This window comes from Varanus komodoensis, unplaced genomic scaffold, assembly GCF_004798865.1.
Source record: "Varanus komodoensis strain SLA01 unplaced genomic scaffold, ASM479886v1 scaffold50, whole genome shotgun sequence".
Classification (NCBI taxonomy): domain Eukaryota; kingdom Metazoa; phylum Chordata; class Lepidosauria; order Squamata; family Varanidae; genus Varanus; species Varanus komodoensis.
This window is the reverse complement of record NW_025336088.1, coordinates 4,304,238-4,326,419: the sequence shown is the minus strand read 5'-3', so window position 1 is coordinate 4,326,419 and position 22,182 is coordinate 4,304,238. Positions and strand designations below refer to the sequence as shown.

At 43.0% G+C, this 22,182-nt stretch overlaps 1 protein-coding gene across 1 annotated transcript; it reads right to left on the bottom strand.

Moving 5' to 3' along the window:
* Positions 1-419: 419 nt before the first annotated feature.
* CDC6 (cell division cycle 6) lies at positions 420-20,554 on the bottom strand. The gene is made up of 12 exons (XM_044447095.1): positions 20,493-20,554; positions 18,452-18,640; positions 17,306-17,563; positions 15,577-15,776; positions 14,176-14,351; positions 13,523-13,629; positions 12,243-12,382; positions 11,302-11,402; positions 5,788-5,852; positions 4,827-5,044; positions 3,669-3,809; positions 420-1,635 (listed from the first exon to the last, which is right to left on the bottom strand). The coding sequence occupies exons 2-12, from the start codon at positions 18,630-18,632 to the stop codon at positions 1,549-1,551; spliced, it is 1,674 nt and encodes a 557-aa protein (XP_044303030.1). The 5' UTR covers positions 18,633-18,640; positions 20,493-20,554; the 3' UTR covers positions 420-1,548.
* Positions 20,555-22,182: the final 1,628 nt, after the last annotated feature.

Sequence of the window (22,182 nt, the reverse complement as noted above, 5' to 3'; positions counted from 1 at the left end):
GAACATAACAGCAACTGCTGCAAAGAGTGGATTCCTGCAAGATTCTCTGTATCACACATTTATCCTTCCAAAACAGAAGCAACTGTAATGGGTATTAAGTTCATGCCTAAATCTAGAACAAGGCAAGAACAATATAAAGAATAAAGACACAATTACAAGTACTTAACCACAATCAGTGGAGGCACATATGTGTCAAATATAATTGCACCTCCACTTCAATGGACAAGAGATTAATAGTGACTGGTCCCTTATTTACCAAACTGCCAATGAAGAAATACTAGACCACATCAATGATGGAATCTTAGGACTCCTGCCAAGAGAACCTGCATTGTTCCATCCCTTGGGAACACCAATTTTAAGTTGCAAAAACAGCAGCTCAACTAAATAAAAAACATATTCCATATTCCAAAAAACATACATCCAAACCACAAAACAGACTCTTTTAATCTATAAATTAAAAAAATCAACTGGAAGTATGTCACTACTCCAATTGTTTAAAATGTCTGGCTGTACATATTTCAACACCTCAGAGATATTATTAATTTATGGCGGGTTAGGGGTGGAGAGACACCCTAGCATCCCTCTTCTTCAGCTGCAAAGCCACTCTGGGGTGAAAAGCAATGTGGAAATACATATGGCATTTGAAATGTCAACTAGATCAGATAAACTAAAATATTCACATACATACATGACAAGCAAAGTACAATCCAACATAGAAGTCCATTTTGTATGCTTATTAAAATTCACATAAACCAACCAACTCTTAACAAGCAGCAGCTCATGAATGAAACAGATCTGCTCTTTGCCTCAGGCCGAATCCAGTTTCACTGCTAGGGCTGCTTCCATAGGTCATAAGCATTAAGACACTTGCTCAGTCTGTGTGTGTGTGTGTGTGCGTGCGCGCGCCTCACTAAGCCCCACTGCAGCTCCCAAGACGCTAAGCCTGAGCATGAGTGACATCTGCTTTGCGGAAACAGTTCAACTTCAAAGGAGCTCAGAAGAGAACCTTCTGCGTTCTTATTTCCTCCTGTGACGTTAATGGTTTTGTTTCTGCCAATGGGCTCTCCTGCCAACACCCTTCATCCTCTTTCATTAGTGGTGCTGAAAACAGGCAGTGTAGCAGCCCAAGAGTAGCACAGCAATTCCAATACAGAGGGGGCAAAAAAGAAAGGGGTGGCATGAGGGACTGGGAGGAATATAGTGTTTCTAGGACTCCAAAAAGGAGCTGGAAAGGGAGGGTGGGTGGAGAGGGGATGTTATAGAGGCAAAGTGTGAAGTTCCCCTCCCAAATATAACTAACTTGGCTCCACATCTGCCCAGAAGCTTGTTTCTGTAAGTGGAAAGGTCATTGTACAGTTTAAAAACACCCCATAAAAATAAAAACAGAACATCTTTTAAACACTGGTACTGTGAAAAGACATCCCAGTAGTCAGAATTATACATCCACTGGCATGGTCAACAAAGGCTGCCACTAAGGGCAATGACATCTGGAAAGAAATTATGTCCTTTTGGGAACACCCTATATAAGAATTGAGCTGAGCAGCAATTCTAAAGGCCCATGGCCAAGATGCTTCCAACCAAGACTTTGTCCTTGAGGGCCTGCTCCACGTCCTTCTCTTCTATCTTCAAGAAGACCTGGAGAGAAATGTATTTGTTACCCAGGGGGAAGAGAAACACCCATCATTTCCAAAAAAGCAAAAACCCAAGACCATAGCGTAGTCTACACAGGAGAGAACACAGGAACTGCTTTCTTAATAGCATCCGTACAGTCCCACCTCTGGTCAGTGTCCAAAGACAAGCCACTTGACAGTAACAGCAGAAATAGTGATGTGTGGAACATCACCTCTCACACACCAGTGCTCACCACTGTCACACAGCTCTCCCACCAGTGCTCGCAGAATCAGAATTACGGGAGTAGGGAGACTCCTCAGATGCTCCAGGTCTTTGCATTTCTTGTATTCAGCAATCTTTTTTCTAATTGCCAAAGTCTTGGCAAATTTTAATAACCAAAGCACAGGGAAATAAAACATTTGTCTTATCAACCAAAATTTAGACATCATGGATGATTTTCTATGAGTTCCAGAAGATGGGTTTCCAGCCCAGAATTCACAGGATTCTGAATCAGCTACTTAGCTCAGGGCTGAATACTCTTAAAGTCTCAGAGACACAGCAAAAACCAGCATGATTCAGTAGAAGGGCCTTCATCTCATTCATGCAGCAAAGCAAATCCCACTCTTACAACCAACAAAGTGCTCTGTGAGACTTTTAAGTTTCTGTACTGACGGAGATGGTGGCAAATCTCACACATACAGATCAAACTTGTGAGGCAAGGAAACAGCGGGCCCTCGCATGGCACTGTCGCTTCTTCTTGCGCTCATTCACATGCAAGCATGTTGAAACTTCACCTGGCCTTGGTCTACAGGTCTTTTGGGCATAGAAGAGAGCAGCACTTTGGTCAACACTGGCACGATGGGCTGTGCACTGTGGCTCTCCGACAGAACCGCCCCCAAGGAGAATGGGAAGGTGGCAGCTCTCTGTGCAACAGAGCTAAGGTGGGCCTCTGAGGGGAAATGGATGGGAAAATTCCTAGGAGGCAGCAGTGATGCTTCAGGCAGCAAACTAGCGTGACATGCAAGACTTTCCAAGGAAGGTTGATTCCATGAACTAATGGCTATATCTTCATTGCCCATCATTATTTTTGTTATAAGAGTGCTGACCTCTCAAAGGGCATCAACAGAGTAAGGAAACATTGTATATTAAACCCCATGGCTTAGGGACAGGATATGCTATTAATTTAAACAGATGTAAAACCATTTTAAAAGGTAGGGCTTAACTTCAGTGCTGCGCATAATTTTGCAAAGCATACACCTTTTTCTCAGGCGTGTTTGTTGCCAATCCCAAGGGCAACCCAAATGGTTCAGTTCTCAGTACGCAATTAATTTTGTTGTGTTAACTAGTATATCACCCCAAACATATCATTCATGCCTTATACTGAGTGAAGCCACTGGTCCACTTCGCTCAATACTATCTGGTCCACGGGCCCCCATGTTGCAGCTGCTCCCCAGGGTCTCCAGCTCGAACCTCCTTGCTTTGAAACCTGAGCTCCTTTGAATTGATGATAGGGGTAAACACTGGACTGCCTAGTCATCCTCCAGACTACGGTCCCTTCCAGGAGGTCAAAGGGACTTGGATGCCCCTCTTCCCATTGCTTCCTCAGCCACAGCAAAAGCTGTTCGCATAGTCAAAGCTATGGTTTTTCCACTTGTACTGTATGGCTGTGAGGAAGGCTGAGCACTGAAGAATTGATGCTTTTTAATTGTGGTACTGTGAGAAGACTCCTGAGAGTCCCTCGGAATGCAAATTGATCAAATCAGTCAATCCTAAAGGAAATCAACCCCGACTGCTCTTTAGAAGGTCAGGTACTAAAGCTGAAGCTCAACTACTTTGGCCACCTAATGAGAAGGAACGACTCATTGGAAAAGACCCTAATGCTGGGAAGATTCAAGGCAAAGGGAGAAGGGGATGGCAGAGGCTGAGGTGGCTGGATGGGCACACTGGAGAGGTGGGTGTGGGTTTGGGTGTACTCTGGGGGATGGTGGAGGACAGGAGAACCCGGAGGGTTGAGAAGAGTTGGGCACATCTTTGCAAATGAACAACAGAAGTATTACCTTTGTCAGCCGTGGTTCTTTAGCCTTCTTCAGAGCCACAATACCCCTGGAATCCAGGAGGGTTGAGAGTGAGAGACATTCTGACTGGTCTACAGCTACCATCTGCTGCTTCCGGCAAACTCTGCTGTAGGCCTCATGAAGCTAGGAGGAGGAAATGTTTATGAAAATCCACCAGTACAGAATACAAGAAAGACACAGACAACATTGCATGAGAGAACTTGCTCTTTGGTTGCATGCCTCAGGCTAGCTCAGTCCCTCAACATGGCTTGCAACTGGATGATGTTCCCCCTAATTATGTCCCACAAAGTCCAGCCAAATAAGTTGCTAGTCAGGCAAGGCTTTAGATCTACTCCATATCACTGAGTTATTGAGCAAGCCTGTTGCACAGAAAAGTGGGATGTGGAAACACAAAAGCCCTGCAAATGCAAAGATTCAGAGCTTGTGTTAAATCCCCCACAAGTGCACCAGATGGTTTTGGGGAAATAATTGTTCCAGCCTTACTTTCCACACTTGTACATCTGGAACATAAAAAAAATTGCAGAATTGCTGTGGGACAACCTGGGGTACAAGATGCTAAATTTTCACTCCTGCTAGTAGTCCTTTTTTGCAGAAACTAAGAGTTAAAGAAAACGGTTCTCTCTGCCCTCTAGCTATCTAACCTTACCCCACAAGGTTGCTTGAAAATGAGTGGGAGAATAGATAGGTAGGTAGATTAGGGATTTTAGAGTACAGTTGTATCTAGACTATTGCATTATATATTTGGGCATATTTCAAGCAGTTTTCTTCCATTCAGTTCATACAAAAAACTCTCTTTTAAGCAAACAGATCCCTTTCATTCCCCAGGTCTTAAAAACGGGCAGGGTATGTGGGTACCCTGGGCATAGGAAGAGAGCCAATGGTGCCCATTCTCTTGCTGGTTTCGGTACTTAAGTTTTTAGGACCAAGTCCTAAACAGCCAGGCATTTTTAAATGGCCCCATGGCAGGACTTCTTCACACTGCCTATACACATTAGTCTTACTACTCCTTTGGCATTCTGCTTTCAATAACATATCCTACCAGGGCTCATTTGATACGATAAGATGCAAAGCCAAGTAAAAGTTCCATTAGGGATTAACAGTGGTATCGGGGTGGGGAGGGGGGTGGCAGTGTGCACTTACCTTTCCCATGGTCACCTCTTTGACTTTCTGCTGCTTGGTTAAGAGCAGCAGAGAACAGACCAAGATTTTTTGTTGCAAGGGGAAGGAATCAGCACCACCGCAACTGCCTTGAGCTGCCATCCGGTCACCATACACATCAGAGATCACCCTGGACACATGCAGCAGTCCCACCTGTTTGGGCACTACTAAGTTTGTGGGTGGTTTAGAAAGGGATTTGCCTGAGGATGGGAGAGAGCAGAAGAGCTGTGGTCAGTTGGACAGAGATCAGAGGAAGAGTTAAGGCAAGCCTACTGTACACAGCCTCATTCCTACGTGATTCTCGTAATCCATAAACAGCATATGTATCACGTTAGATTTATACTCCACTTTTCATCGAAAGAGCTCGATGTTGGATAGGTAGGTTGCCAGCCGGTCTCATACGCAGCCACTGACTGAATCTACAACTCCTTGGCATCGGCAGAGATGTTGCATCATGTGCCTTCAGACCATGCGCACTCCCAACACATGCAGTCTTTATCCCAATTTTGAAGCATAAACGTCACGGGTGGTTAACTGATGTTACAGCAAAGGCATACAGATGGGGCAAGATCGAAACATGCTTCCTGCCTCCCTACATGTACACCCTCCTTGGGCTGCATCAATTTCCACTCAGCCTGGGAGATGCCTGCTTGCACACCTGCATTTACAATGGCTAAGTCATGCTTAAAGCCAGCGGCAGAGAGGAGAGACAGGGAGCAGGTGTAGCCTCCCACTGCAGGGCTGTCTGCTTCACTTGTGCTGGAAAGGAAAATACTTTTCGTGCCAACCAGCTGCAGGATGATTTCTTCCCTCCAGTAAGGCCTAAACTAGTCCCTGGAAAGAAATACTGCCAATCAGTCAGGAAAACACATAATGAAACATGACAGCACCACACAGCAGTATAGGACCTGCTCAGGGGGGAAAGTGAAGAAAAGCTACTTACAGGCAGGCAGCAGTTTAAGCACAGTTTGGCTCTTCACATCCGACTCCACAATTTCAATAGCCCTCCTAAGGAAGAGTAACGTTTTAAACCAAGGCATTAGCATTTTACTGATGCTTTTCTCAATCCCTAACACAGCCCTATGAACTAGGATTGTTGAAGAAATCTACAAGATTCAAATGAGCTTGATTTCTATGAATCAACAGTGGACCAGCTTTTCAGCTTTTCCCACGTTGCAGAGATCTAAAATCTTTTCTTAACTGCAAATAGAAGCAAAATGATCCTAGACCCAATAAAAAGAAGAAAGCTGATTTCATCAAACAGAATCAGACTGCATCAGAATAAAGAATGTCTGACACTCCATGAAACAAAACTGGAACAGGTTTATAAAAATCACCACATCTTTACTAAGGACCACTCCAGATCTCCTCACATACAGCCCATTGTTCCTTTTGGCATACATGTAGCACCCCACCAAAAATCCAGAAGTTTCTACTCATTGCATTAGCATGCATGCAAAAGTCACCTGTGTTACTCATACTCCAGCTGCTTCCCCTGACTGAGGATTGCTCAGTGCAGCATCCACAGGGGAGTTTATTGCTGTTTATTCCTCATTTTAATGCCACTTCCACTTTATGACATTCCAACATCAGAATGTCCCAACCAAAGCTGCTTGATTAATAAAATCACGTTCTCTTACCCTAAAGCACAATTGGCTCTAATTGGAATATTGATATCCAACCTACTCTGTGGTGAGAGGAATCTTAAACATTGAGGGTAAAATGATTGTTTTCAAATATTGTATAAGAAGAGAATCAAGAGGTCTCAAGGGCTGAATTTACTGAGACCAGATTGCGGGACTTCTTGTACTGATGGGATCTAGGATATTATGCCACTGTAGTGATCTGACTTACAAATTTGTTTTACAGACAAATTTCCATTTTCTCAGAAACAGAATTCATTCATAACCGGGAGATTGCCTGAATAATCCTGTGCCATGTACACTTCCACAGCCAATCTGCAGTAGCAAACTTGTTTTGTGCCAAGATAGAAGCAGTGACCCAACAAAAGGTGTTTCAAAAGGGGTTAAATAAACTAATCAAAGTAATGCTTCAGAAGTTACTATACTTTTAAAAATTTTGCATAAATACTGGCCTTCATTCAAAGCAAAAGAAAGTTTAGGTCTCGTGTAAGAGTTGTTTTTCGTGAACTGTTAACACAACCGAGCACAAACCCTGTCAGAAAAAGGTCAGGCCCATTTAGTCCAGTGGCCAGCCAGAGACCTCTGGGAAACCCATACGCAGGCAGGGCGGGCAACACTCATCTCCCATTCCTACCCTCAGGTCAATGGCAATGGCACACCAACTGTGGCCTCAAAGGTTCTGCGTAGCCACGGCCCATATTGATCACATGCCTTCCATGAATTTGGCTATTTCCCCTTTCCAATCAGCTACGCTACCAGCTTCTTGTGGCAGTGAATACCATCAACTAATCTTGTATGATGTTAAGAAGTATTTCTTTGTCTCTTTTAAATTTCTTGCCAGTCAGTTTCACAAGATGATCTCTACCATTAAGAGGCAGGAAGAAAAGCTATCTCTGTATCCAGGTGTACCATCCTGTGCATAATTTTATAAGCCTCTATGTGGCCTCTGCTTAGTTGATCTTCCCCCCAATGTTTCACATACATGCAGGACAGATTCATAGCATCTGAGGTTCACCTCTGCTGGATTTTCAATTCTGCCTTGCTTTTGTTTATGTATCACAGGTCAGGCAGGGTTGCCTACATGGTAAAAAATTAGCAATTCCTTGTGAATAAAAAGCTGGCAATTTAGAGAATTTAATCATTGCATGCATTCTTTTACATTGAAATAATAAAAGTGAAGAATGGTAGATATCTAAATGCCTTTATCTCCTCCAAGTGGGTGAATTTATCAAACAATTGAACAATATAGATTGTGAACATGTCCTGTACTAATGTGGTACTTCAATTCCCTTCCTTTGGTAAAAGGTAAGCCATGTATGGTTGGGATACCCTGTTGTTCAATATCCCTGCTGAGGAACAGTTGAGGGGCAGACCTCCAGTTACTGTGAAAAAGAGGCAGCTATCAATTTCTGTATTTTACTTGCAACTGTAATTTGTAAACCTTCTCCCACAAACCAGTTATGATTTCACAGGAGCTCTGTGTGAATATTATAGGAGTAGAGACAATTACTACTATCAAAACATGTCAAGAATGCTGACAATTATTAATGCAGCACCAAAGAAGTCTCTTAACTTCAAACAAAGATAAAATATCATCCAAGTGGAGAAGGGAGAGGCAATGGTAACAAGGAATGTAAGTGAATGTGGTTGTAGGCTCTGTTTATTTCAGCTGCATGGCCCCATCAGTTAATATAAAGCTTTCACACACAAAAATGGTTTTTGTGAATTTGAAAGAAGAACAGAACAGAATGATGTAGGTTTTCTAGGAAGAAGTTTCGGGTGATGATAGGAAAGTGAGTTCTGGTTAAATAGCAGATCCACTCTTACTACTAATAATTCTCCCCAGAAGCCATCTGTCTTAAACTCTGTCCTATGAGGTTTACCAAAAATAGCTAGACAGACAACTGACTTTATGTTTATTATATCCTGAAATTTGGGAGAGAAATTTGACCAGTTATCTAGCCTTGTTATACTAAGGACTTTAACTTGAAGAGTTCATTTCAAATAATTCATACTGTCATGCACCAACAGATTGTCTCTCTTGAAATTTGGCAGGTCAAATCAGTCAAAAAGAGGTGTCTTTACAAGAAGACCCATCTTCACTTTAAACTGTTCCTACTTCTCATTTAACAATACACCTCAGTTTGCCCTTCTCTCCCCACTTTCTACTTTCTCCTGATATCTCTGCAAGACTCCCATCTCTCTTCTTCACTCTCCTTTCAAAACAGTGAAAAAAGGACCCTGCCCTTGTTTGGTCCATGAGCCAGTTTTCAGCTCTGACCCAGCAGCTGAAGACCAATGGTCTGCAGTCTTAAGTCAGTCCTTACATTCTCATACTATGCTGTTTGACTTGTATCTGCATTTCCTGGCCTCGCCTTCTTATCCTGATGCTCTCAAGCAGTATTGAAAAGTCACAAGGGAGAAACCATGCAAGCATGCCAAACACATAGAGGGAGGAGACCTGGAGTGGCATACACGGCCCATTAATGGAGCTCATTACTAGCTTGCCACTTAATGAGACTAACGCTCTATTTGTTGAGGTGGAAGTGGTGCAGCCTTCGACCTAAAGCCACAGTGGCAACTTCTGTCTAATTTGGGCATCCTGTGGGTGGTGTGAGGCAGGACTAAATCTCAGTTTAAGTTGACAATTGCCCAACAACTAAAATAACATTTGAGTTACAAACCTAAATATCTGTGTTAATGATCAAAAGTTGCAAAATTCTGTTGAGAGCAAAGAAATCTGCTTGCACTGAACTGCTGAGTAGCTGTAAGGATGCTACACAGTCCATACCCTCTCCTAAATTTCTTTGGTGCGATTAAGTAACATTTTTGCAAACAAAAGGGATGAACCAGCCAAGCTTCATTCATTTTAATAAAAGAATTTGGGTGCAAATCCGATGTGCTCAGAAGGATGTCTGAAGAGACAAACACTGTGGAAGACATGCTTGTGTCAGTGGAGAGACAGGAATGTCAGCACAATGGCACATCTACTGCTCATGGTCCCTGCTGGAGGGTACTGATCTTTCATTTTGTGGCAGTCCAAGTGCGGAGGCCATGGATCTACAGGACCTCAAGTCAACTTGTTCTCCTTGTACACCCTCAGACTCTGAAAATATGCCAGCTCTGGAAAAGCCAGTTCATTCCCCTCCTCCTGCAGTGCCATTAATGTGCGGTTGAGGGAGAAAGAAAAAGGAACATTGTCACCGACCCCTGGCCTCACAGTTACTGAGGCAATAGGACTTTGGATATTGCACTTGTTACCCTAAGGAATTCTCCCCTGCCCCTGACCATAGGATTGTTCTGTATTATTTATCTTAGTGAACTCAATGGGCTCTCAAAAGTACTTAATTTTGGTTGGATGTGTTCCAGGTATCTGTTGTTGGATTTGTTCCGTATCAGCTTTAATTAATATTCATATTTCTCCTAATGGTTTTAAATATACAAGATCGCTGTGGGGTAAGTTTGGTTTTTTTAAACACTGTAATTATGACTTGATTTAAATAAGTGTTCTACTATGGATTATAGTCTTGTTTGTATATGCAGCCTATTTTATGTTAGTTGTTATGGCCTATGGCTAGCCAAAATAAAATGAAATAAAATCTAGTAGAGACAAACCATTACAAGAAACCAAAATATGAAAACAAGCAAGAGGCTAAATTAGAAATGCCTGGTTGTATAAAAATGCTTTAATATGCCCCTTCCAAAAATATAAGGTAGGCAGGCCTTAGATGAGGGGGGTGGGTGGGTGGAGACACAAACATCTAAAAAACTTCCAGCAAAAGGAAAAGGGTAGCACCAAAAAGTAAAAACAGCCACAAGGCCTTAGTGATACCCAGAAAGCAGAAGTGGACTGCGATATGCCCACAGAACATTAGTTATTGGGCAGATTAGAAACATAAGAATTAAATAACCCCAGCATATCTCACTCAGGCTTGTTCAGGAGCTGGTATTAGCCACCAGAGGTGCATAAAAAGTGTCTTACTAGAGTAATTATGCCAATAAAGCATGCTCTAATTTAGCAGATGTTATTTAGAAAGCAGCATAAAATATTGTAAGATCTGCAGACATCTAAACAAAACAGGTTCCGCATATCACAATGCTTGAGGTTATGACTCCTACATTTTTTGGGGGACTGAGGGGAAATACTTTTTCCTCATGAAGATCAGGCAGGTTAGCAACACTGGAAGCTATGGCAATCCCACTGTTTGGAGCAATTTGCTCTGCAGGGCCTCTTGGGACACTTTCAGTCCATTTGGAATCCTGCGAGCAACTAAGCTGTATCACACACACAAGAAGATCTGGGCTAGCATCCCCGAAACACAGCAGCTGTATTTGCCCCTTTATCAGCGGTTTACCTCCATCACCTCACTATACAAAAGGACTTAGTTTTACCCTCCTTTTGAGCCAAACATACAGAGTGGAGGCCAGTAAGCAAATGCCAGAGTGAGCTCAAAAAAAGTGGAAGGCAACTTCTATAAACCTACTTGCAAGGAAAAAGAAAACACTTCCAAGCACCATAAAGATGTCTGCTTGAGAACTGTTAATGAGAGCCTTTTGCAATCCAGATGTAATTAACCAATCTATAATCGCAGCAGGGAGGACCAATTCCTCTCACCCTTCATAGGTAATGGGCTGTGAACATTTCCAGACATTAACACAGCCAGGAGGCAGCGCCCTCCCCTCTCCCAACAAAGACTTGAGGGCTCTCTCTCTCTCTCCCCCAAGCAGGGAGAGCAAATGCCATAATGAAGCTTTAAATCACATCCCACGTGCTGTAAATTAGTTTGGATTTTAGAGTGCTATATATTCTTCACCTGCAGATGTCCAGAGCTTTACGGGCATCCCCAGAGATGGCAGAGACTTTCCGAGCACAGAACTGGATGGCGGCATTGTCCAACACCTGCTCCCCTGACACCTAAGGGATAGAGAGGAGAAAACAGGGTAGTTACAAGAGCACCCAGCAGTGTCTCCTAGGCTACATCTTCAACAAGAAAATGCAACAGCATTTGGGCATGTGTGAAAAGCCAGCCTTTTCAGTTCAGCCCAAGAACTCTCACTTTATCCGATTCACAATCATTTATCCTCCAGCTCTCTATCTTATTTGTTGCTATTGGGAAGTAGCCTAGCTACTATGTAGGGAAAAAAAAGAATCTGAGACAGAATAAATCTAAGCCAGCCACCTAGGCTCAATGAGGCAGGTTCAGAACACATAGATACAAAGCAGACTGTAAATGTTAGACAGATACTGAGTCCTCAGCAGAAACCAAGATAATTAGCCAGAGTAGCAGCTGGCACCCTTCAGCCTCTTAGCAATATTTTGCTATGTTTTGGTAAGTAGTTATATTCAGGTTTATGGCATACTGTGCCAAATGCTAGTACCTTTTCTGGAGTTACTCACTCTAATAGTGGTATGTGCATTTAGACACACACACACACTTTTTGACAAGAGTGTTCACTACATTTTTGCTCTCAAAATGCTTGTTCATATTCTTCTCAAAAACTAGACAATAAGCCATTCTTCACCTTAAGAAGTTGCCATTGTTTTCCTCTCTTGCACTAATGAGAAAGGAAGTTTCTTCCAAACCACATGGAATTTTGAAGGAGTTGCTGATGCAAAACAATGTGTATACTCTACATATTGAGACATTCAGATGATAATGTCTCAAGAAGAAAACCAAAATGTATCTAGTTTTTGCTTCAGCAGGATGCCTAGAGCTTGGGCTATAGATTTGAAGCCTGGGTGATGAAACCATACCTGCTTTAGACGTTCTTGAAGAATGGTGGCAAGCTGCTCTTTGTCGTATGGCAAAAAGTTTAGCAGCTGTGGCTTGCACTTGGGACGGGCATGCAGGCGGGGCAGAATGCGATCGGTGAGATCCAGGGCATTGGCTATGCCTGCCAATAAAACAACATTTAGGACACACTATTTTCTAGCCTTTCCATTCACCCCCCACCCTCATAGAGCTTGCCCCAGAACTAAAGGAGTCTTCTTCTTCAAACACCACAAGGTAGCGCCTGCTAAATCAGTCTCAGCTGTGCTTAAGTAGGTATAAAGGGTGGACCCCATCAAGGCGCTGACACTTTAGCAGTTTTCTTGTATGGCACCCATGCTGCCATGAGTGTACATATCCTGCTAAGACATGGGTCCTCAAACTACGCCCATGGGACAGATCCGGCCTGCACCACTGCCTGCGTGCTTGCCATGTGGGCAGGGAGGTGGTGGCTTGTTCACTCGGAGATGGTTTTGGACTCGCTGGGAGATCTCCGAGCAACTGCCTCGCGCGCCTGCCGCCACCTTGCGTGCACCCGCCGCCACCTCACCGGCCTGTGTGCCCAGGCACCCCTGCCTCACTGGCCCGCGCCAGCTGCCGCCGCCGCCGCCTTTCAGCTGGCCACCTATTGAAAAAGTTTGAGGACCCCTGTGCTAAGTAATCTGGAGTGCCAGTGCCACAGGCATTTGGTTTCTCCCTGACCTATGCTGCACATGTTAATCAGTGGGAAGTGGGTGTCCCTTCAATTTGGACAGCAGGAAGTTTAACTGATCTTCTGGTATTCATTCAAATTATTTACCTCTGTCAGATGAAGCACTGCAGGTGGGAAGAGTGAGGAGACCTAGAACACAGCACCTGAGAGAGCATCAGGCAAAGTGTTCTCAGTGGGGACCTCAGTTCTAATCCTCTTGCTGCCTTCCCATCTCTCACTCTTTCTCAGCAGGAGGAAGAGAAGATAGGTGCAGCCTAGCTCCAATCCCCACCTCCAATTAGTGGGGATTGAGTGAGCAGGGGGTGACTTGCTCCCTTTTGCTCTTCCTTCCTCTGAGTCACAGAGAAGGGGCAGGCAACCAAGCAGTGATAGCAAGAAAGAGCAGCAGGGGATAGGATGCCATGATTGGCAGTGGATCCTCTTAGCAAGACATGGGTCTTGCCAGATGCCCAGTCATACTAACCTCCTGATTCTAGTCCTGGAGTTATGCTAAACCCTCTTCCCTGGGAATTGCTCTCTGGGGGAAAAATAGGATTAAGCTGTAGCACTCACCAATAAGAATGACCCGGGAGTTGGTGAGGGAAGGCCACTCAAACACTCTGTAGAGCACATCCTGTCCTTTACAATCCAGCTGATCCATCTCATCTAATACAACCAAACTGTACAAATGAAAGGCATGTGAATAGAACCCTTCTTATAACAAAAATATGCAGATTGCACAAATTAACCTGGGACAGAGGAACAGAGCAGTTATAAAGACATCTTTTCTGCCACTCTTAAGCAACCAAACATTTGTCAACAAGCTAATTTGACTGAGTGCTTAGCACAGGACTGAATCAACACAACACTAACCTGGTACCTTGTCTAGGTAGGATGGAATCAAGAATCTCAAATTGTAATTACTTGATCCATTAAAAAAGTTTCTAGTCATAGGACCAAAGTAGGACCTGCTTCACTCCTTACCAGGAACATATTTCTCAGCAGAAAGAGGCAAACTATTTTTTCTATAGAAAGCAGTGCAGAGAACTCTGGGATATCCTCATAGGGCTTTAATGAACAAGCTTTTCCTTTGGGGTCATAAAAATGGAGAATGTTCTTCCTCCTCACAAATTGTACATGATAAGAATAATGCACAACACAAAACTCTTTTCCCCAGCTGGTCCAAAAGCTGAAAAATGCTTCACACTCAAAGTGCTTGTACTCACACCATGGACTCATTTTCTGATGTTAGGCGTTTCTCCAGCTTTCTGAGGACATCACTTCTGGCTGTTTTGTCTGCTCCAGCCTGGCCCAGCTGCTCAGCAATTGCTGGGAAAACAGCCTGGGAGCTCCTCAGGGTCATGCAGTTTAAGACAATGGTCTGACTACCAGCAAGCTCAGTCTGCCAACAAGACACAAAAAAGAAACATGGAGTAGAACTTAGCAATGAGTTCCAAGTAGTGCAATGAAAATATAGCAATTCCAGGAGAAACTTGCAGGCTACCTCTGAAAAGAAGTACCTGCAATAAGAATGTTGAAAGCAGACTCCTAAAAGATGTTGCTGGAGACAAAAGCTTTCTTATACCTGAACCCCAATAATCTAACAAGCTGAATGAACAACATACATTCATAAATAAGTGACTTCCCATTCAGGTCCTCAACCAGGCACAACTCAGAAGTGCACACTCCTTCTCTCCCTTGAAGGGCAGCATCCTGGAAATCTCTGGAAGAGTTCTGTGTTCACATGCATTCTAAGTGGACAAATGTGTCAAAATACACACACGTTCTCCTTTCACACTTTACAGTGTGTACTCCTGCATCCACTTCCAAAGTTCTAAAACTTCTGTGAAAAGCAGCCCCCAAACAGTATGTATTTAGTCTATCACGTGCAACAGCAACAACAAACAAAAAATGACTGTCTCTTGTAGGCATGGCTATGCAGGTACATTTCAAGCATCACACCAAATGATGGTTTCTGCCAATCATAGTTTAGAACCAAGATTATGAATTGAGCATATAAACATGTAAGCAAGCCATGGTTTAAAGTGGCACACCTGCTTTTGTTTTCTGCCTTTGAGCCACCAGAATCATTAATTCACTTCTTTCTCCATTCAGCACTAGCTTTTTAATATTTACCACAATTCATCAATTCAGATATCACTTTAAACCATAGCTGGCACCAATCAGAATTAGCAAACTCACATCAAATCACAGTTTTGATTTGATGGCCAAGTACAAACTATAATAAAGTTTCCTTAACCATGGATGGCAAGCTGAAGGTGTGAAGAAAAACAGACAGAAACAGCAAAGCAGGTTTACACAGGAATGGGTGAAAGAAGATGTAAGAAAGTGCTGTCACAGAGATCTAAATCCAGTTTCCTGCTTCCAGAGCAATACTGAAAGATGAGACAAAAAGCACAATCATAGTAATATTAAATGTGATATTCCTCTGGCAGTTTGTAGACATAGAACCCAATTCTATGCTTGCCTTGTGAGAAGTAAGCCCTAGTGCAACAGGTTTCTGGCATACATGCAGAATTCAATTCTGGGCAATTTTGTTTGAGCATTATATTTCACAGTAAAAGTCTCACAAGAAGTCAGGCTCCCAATGCAGACCTGACAGTTACCTTTAAGTCCAGTAGGGCCCTGTTGAGACAGGCAGTTTTCCCTGTGCCCGGGGCTCCAGAGATATACAGGCTTCCAGGCTTCTCCCTACAGACATGTTCACGGAGAAACTGATGCAGGACAGCAGTTTCCTTCTCCCTTGCATGCAACTGTTCTGGAACAGCTGTGTGTAGGAGACTCTTTGCCTGCTGGTAACAGGTGCCTGTATTAAAATATGAAATTAAAATATGTATTAAAATATGGTTTAAAACAAACAAATGCATACCCAAAACTGTCATATTAACTAGAATAGGGGTACACCATAGTAAACAATAATTTTAGCTGAGTTTGGGGGGCAATTATAATCAATGCAAAATCAATTTTGTTATTCTTTTCTCTTTAACGTACTTGTAAAAACCCTTTTATTGTACTATTTTATGGTCCCAGTTGGCTGCTATTGGTAACAGGAAGTCGAACCCTAGCCTGATCAAGCAAGGTGATGTTTGTGTTCTACTGTTTCATTCAATTAATATATTAACTTCCTTTTTGGAATACTAAGCAGGCTTGCATAAGTGGTAACCCACTGTAGTTAACTAGTCACAGTGAGTTGTCAGGCTGTTCAAACCTGGCACAAGGGAGTGGTATGCATATCACTCAAGATCCTCTTGGTTTTTTATTTGGGCTTGACTGTTCTCAGTGCTTTCCTCATGTCAAAATATGCTAATTAGCCCAGTCAAAAATCCCATTTTAAAAGGAAGCCTGAGTTTTGACAGCTACCTAAATTCCATCTTTCCATAAATGCAATGGCTCACACTTTTCTACATTCCACACATCTAGAGGCTTGGAAAAGGGTGAAAAAGGTGGAAAACATCAAGCACAGTCCAGTTCAAACAAACAAATGTAGAGTATCTCAGTGAGAAGGGGATAATTTACACACCACTCCCTTTTAATGGCAAATACTCCTTTACATCATGGGTCCTCGGACTATGGCCTGCCATGCTTTTATCCGGCCCGCCTCAGAGCTTTTGGACTGGCTCGGAGAAAACAATCTCCGAGCCAGTCCAAAAGCGCCGACCCGGCGCAGGTGTTCTTTGAAACTGAGCAAAGAACTGGTGCACATGCCTAATTGTAAAAGCTCAACTGCACGTGTGCCGGCTCCCCACCACCCCACCACTGCATGCATATACAAAGGGGGAATATGGAGTGGGAAACGGAAGAGAGGAGGGCAGAAAAGAGAGAGAGAGAGAGACAGAGAGAGACAGAGAGAGAGAGGGAGGGAGGGAGGGAGGGAGGGAGACAAAGACACTAAAAAGGATTGATGGTAAGAGAAAATAACTTTTAAAATCTAATTTTAATTATGTGAGCCAAGTCCCCAGGCTGCGGGCCAAGCGGCGGCCACCTTGCTGAGCCTGGGGGCAGTTGCTCAACAGTGGCTTACCCATAGAAAGCTGCCCCTGGGCTTGGTGAGGTAGCCATGGCTTGTTTGGAGTGGGTTGTTGTGTTGTGTGAACACAACCACTGCCTGCAATATTTGTTTCTTATACCAGCAAACTAATAAGTATGTTCAAGGAAGAAGAAAATTATGTATAATGGCATGCATATCCATCCTAACCTTTATCATCCCAATCACCAAATTATTCATCAATGTATTTAGTAACAAAGTTTAATTGCAATATTTTCATCAAAAACTAGTTTGCAAAGTATGGAAAATATAGCGCGCAATCCTCCACTATGCATGATATTGCTGCATACCTTCTTGCTTGAAGAGACGAGTACACACATGCTCTTTCTTGGTGTACCGATGTGGTGAAGTATTGGGAGTCTCTTGGCTTCTATGAAGCAGAGTGGAAACCAAATTGCTATTATTGGTTGGAGACTTGGGGGATGAATGCTCACAGAAGAGTAAAGTTCTCCTCTTTGGGGAATCTGGTGAAAAGCTGTTCTCTTTTTTACTCTGCTTAGTTGGGGAGCAGGTCAACGGCTGGGTAATATTGCAGAGGTTGTCATCTCCTATGAAAAACAAAGAGTCACCTAGGTTAGAAGTCAATGAAGGTACAAGGCAGCCAAGGATCCAGATCCAAAAGGCAATCTTCCTTCTAATCCAGAATCCATTGTTTTTGTATTTCATTTACAGCTTTTTAGCTCCCACATGAATACCTTTGAAAAAGTACAAGCAGGTCTTCCAAAAGCTTCTGTATAAAAGGGTAGAGCAGCTCTTCCCAGCCTAATCAGTTGCTTATGGCGGTTTATTATCTACAGTTACTAAATCAATCTTACTAGTTCTTCACATGCTCTTTTCTTGTTATTTTAAACACGCAAAACTTTAGGCTCAGAATAAAAATAGAAATCCTCAAAACTTATAAATAAGCATGTTTTATAAATATTATGAGCAGAGCTATTATTTTGACTAGAACAATCTGTTCAGCATACAAGCAAGCATACCTAATTCATTTGCCATGAATTAAGCTTCCATTGGAAATAAAGCTGTCAACAGTGGCTTAACAATTACAGCAATAATCAAGTAATAGCCTGATTCTATATGGACTTAAGTATGAGATGAACTTTGTAGGCATGTCCAACACTACAAAATATCACACTGTACAAATACTCTAGTTCTGCAGGAACCCCCTTAGTGGTAGAGCAAGTGCTCTGCATGCATTATGTCCCAGATCTAATTCCTGCCATTTCCAGAGAGGGCCTTTCTGATATACTAGATGCTGTTACCAGTCAATAGATAACATTAAGGTAGGTGGTACAGTGCTGCTAATCCTTGCAATTGCCTGGAAAAGCCACACTTGCAGGTATCACGGCAAAGTTGAATTAGGTTAGCACTAAGCATGCATTATACAGGAAGTGTGCTATAATATTTTAAAAGAATGATGAGAAAGACCAACTCACCTAGGCGTTTGCGGGGGCTGAGAGGCAAGACCTGCTCTTGGGAGGAGAGTGGTGAGACAGATAGCGTGCTTGGGTCCAACTTTGAATCTCCCTTACTCTCTAGAGGCTTATGCAATTTCCTGACGGATTTCCGCTTTGGAAAGTTGATGGTGTTCTGGGACTGAGCTCTGGTACTGGACATGATGGACACTACAGAGCAATGGTAGGTAGATTAGTATGCAAGTTAAGTGTCACAGACAACCTGCCCCCACAACACGCACAATCCCTTTTGTATTTCACTTATACTCTCTCTTACACTGATACAGGTGTTCCTACAGGAATGACAAAATCAAGACTGGGTTGGAGCACAGAATAATTTATCTTCCTCACTCAACAACAGATGCTAAGAACTTGCCATATGGGCTACTGGGGGAAGGGTTCTAAATGGGCTTTACATCCCTCTTTGTAGAGAGTCATCTAACATGCCCAGATCCTTTCTACCCACCGCCAAATGTAAGAATTACCCTAGTGGATCACACAAAAGATCTATCTAGCCCAACACTGTTTCCAGTAACAGCCAGTCAAAAGCTTCTGTACAGCTCACAAGCAGGATGAGCTTCTAGAATTTAGAGCTATACAGCCCCAATACAAGATTCCATCTAGTTTGACATGGCATAAGAACTATTCCAACAAAAAGCAAAATGCTCAGCAACCTTGAATTTTGTCCAACTACTCAACTTTTTGAAATAATTCCCATCCTTTTCCAACTGCACCTCAGGCTCCAAAGGCTAAACTAAACAGCTCCTAAAAAGAAGCTTGTCTCTCTCTTGATGCTTCGCTATGGGAGAGTTCTATATGGGGGTGGGGGGGGCAGTAATGCCATGGTGAGCTCTGTATCCTGGGAGATTGCCTACAGGTGTAATCCTATGCATACTTACACAGCAAATCAGTTCTACAACTATGAGCATTCTCCAGCCTGACACTTAAGTTCTTTTTTCTCTTTAAAGCTATATAGGACATCAGTCTAATTGTTTCAAGCCATTTGTGCTGCAGACTATCAACTGGTGAATAAAGTTTTGGCCATGAAATGGTTCTACTGGGAAATCATTTTGCGAACAAGTGAGGCATGGTGGGCCAATGTCTTAATGCTCATTCTCGACTTAAAGGACTCCAGAAATAAGTTCTGTTGCCACAGCTGCCAACTTTTTCCAAATTCTTCCACTTTCCAGATTTATGAACGGAGAGGCAATCAACAACCCCCAACACAGCCAGATTTTGCCCATGGGTTTCTAGCTGCTGACCTCTAGCATAGAATTTGAATTTATCTTGGGGCATGCGAAGTTAAGATTTTAAATCCTCACAAACATCTTCTGGGTGATGGAGTAGAGATGATACAAGGGATATGTGATTAAATACTGTAATTTTTTAAAAGCCGAAATCTGAGAATTTTTTAATTTAGTTAAGAGTGCAATCCTGTGCATGTTCAGACAGAAAAAAAGACCCTGCAATGGTGGCTGGGGCATGCTAGGCGGTGTAGGTCCTTTTTCTGTCCGAACGTGCATAGGATTGCGCCTTTAATAAGTTAAAGCTATTTTCCCGCTCAACAACCGGCCTCTCAAAGTGTGAATACCTCGGCGTGGATGAGAACGGAACACAGGAGTAAATTCAGAGGAAAATTCAGGAGCACGCTCACAACTGAACTCATGTGGCAGTCAGTCTCGTAAGCCAAGCTCGGTAGCGTCTGACTTTCCCCTCTTATGACGAGACCTCCCTGCCCCGCTCCCCAGCCATCTCCATCTTCTCTGCGTTTCGACCCACTCCTCCCCACACCCAGCATCGGCCACAAATCGATCCTTCCCAGCAGAAACGACCCGCTCTCTTACCTGCTTGCTTCTTAGCACGCCCGGTCTGACTGACGTGTAGTCTCCCCGCGCGCGCCGCGTGCTTGGGTTCGCCCATTGGCTCTCTGCGCGCGCGCGGCTACACGCTTTAAGCCAATCACCGCCCTTCGCGCCAAACCCAAACCTTTTGTTGGCCCTGCCCTCTCCAGCGAGGCGCCTACCTCCAACCAATCACCTTCTTTTTCTCCTCTTAGGGCTCAGAGGGACGAAGGCCCGCCCTCCTATAGAAAAAGATAGCGTGGTGGGAGGAGGGCTGGTGACGTCGATGGCAGCTTCCGAGTTGACTTAGAATATTCATATTACGCTTTAGAACGTGTAAAAGCGCAAATTCAATCGCAGGAATATAAGAACAGCGGCTTTCAGTGGAGCACCTGGTTCTGTTTCTTTTTTCGGACGTCTCTTCTTTAGAGTGGACCACGGTCCCCATCAAACTCTGCCTCAAAATGAAAGTGAGAGGATGCGTTGCATTCTGGGATATGTAGTCTAAAAAAGCGCTCACTATTTTATATACTTAAACCCCACCTTTCTCCCATTATGGAGCTCAAAGTGACTACATGCGGTTCCCAGGTGGTCTCCCCTCCAAGCTCAGTCCTCGACCTGCTTAGCTTCAACATGGTGGATGCCTTCAGACCATATACTGGGCAAACAGCAGTCATAGCTTGTGACAGTTAATTCCATCATGTATTATCTTATGCAAAATACTGTTATTTGTCTAGAGAGGGAGTGAACCGCCATTCAATTCAATTTCAAGGGGATGCTGAGTTCTGTTATGGTAATGATCAAAGACAAGAAGCCATATTGACATGCTCAGAGGTGAAAGGAAAGCCTTACACTGCACACCACATACAATTTGAACCTGGATTGTGGGACATATGAACTGTGATAAACTGGAAAAGTAAATCAAGCAAGAAAGAAGTTGCATTCTCGCTGCCAGTACGAGACCAAATTGTCATGATGACTGTTAATTCTTAATTTCAAAAAACAGAGTAAGTTGAAAAGAGAAGCATAAACCCAAAATACAATCTCAATAATATTCTTGAGGAATTTAAAGTTCATATTGAGAACATATTTGCATTACTGAACTCAGTTGGCCATGGGAGAACTGAAAATTGAAACTGGAGATATTATTAGGAAAGAATGCCAAAAAAGACAATTCCTGTAGCAAAAAGAAAAAGCCTAGATGGATGACGGAAGAAACACAAATGACAGGTGAGAAGCAAAAGGTGACAGAATTAGGATATGAAGCCTGAATGCAGTTTTTCAATAGAGAAATACAGTAGAGACAAAAAGGATTATTATGTTTTGTGAGCTGCCCTGAGGCTTTATTGCGATGGGGCGGCATAGAAATGTTCTAAAATAAATAAATAAATAAAATAATGATCAGTACAAAGAAAGGGAAGAGCACAGTAAAGAGGAAAAACAAGTTACCTTTTGCAGAAAATCCAAGAAATCAAAAGGAAATTCAAATCTAGATTAAGAATCCTGAAGTCTAAATAAGGGCACATACTATTTGACCAGGAGAAAATAAAGAGGAGGAGGAAACAATATATGAAAGAACTGTACAGAAGAGATGAAAAGACAGCAGACTACTTTTAAGAGCCTGCAATATCAGAAAGCAAAGTGAAAACTCTTGGAAAGAACAAAGCTCCCAGAGAAGATAGGCTACCAATAAAACTATTTCAAGCTGTAGAGACTGAATAGTCCAAATCCTAACAAGAACTGGCCAACAAATGTTCAGAAGAAAACAATGGCTGAAAAATAGGAAAACCTTGAGATATATTCCAATCTCCAAGAATGAGATGCTAAGGGATGCCACAACCATAGCAATATTGCACCAATTTCCCATGCAAA

Excerpts from the sequence above, each read along its gene's own strand:
- CDC6 (XM_044447095.1), bottom strand. The coding sequence starts at position 18,632 with ATGTCCAGTACCAGAGCTCAGTCCCAGAACACCATCAACTTTCCAAAG. Across the intron at positions 12,383-13,522 it reads CTCCCGGGTCATTCTTATTG|GCATAGCCAATGCCCTGGAT; the intron begins GTGAGTGCTACA and ends TTTTATTGGCAG. Across the intron at positions 3,810-4,826 it reads AAGAGGTGACCATGGGAAAG|CTTCATGAGGCCTACAGCAG; the intron begins GTAAGTGCACAC and ends TCCTCCTCCTAG.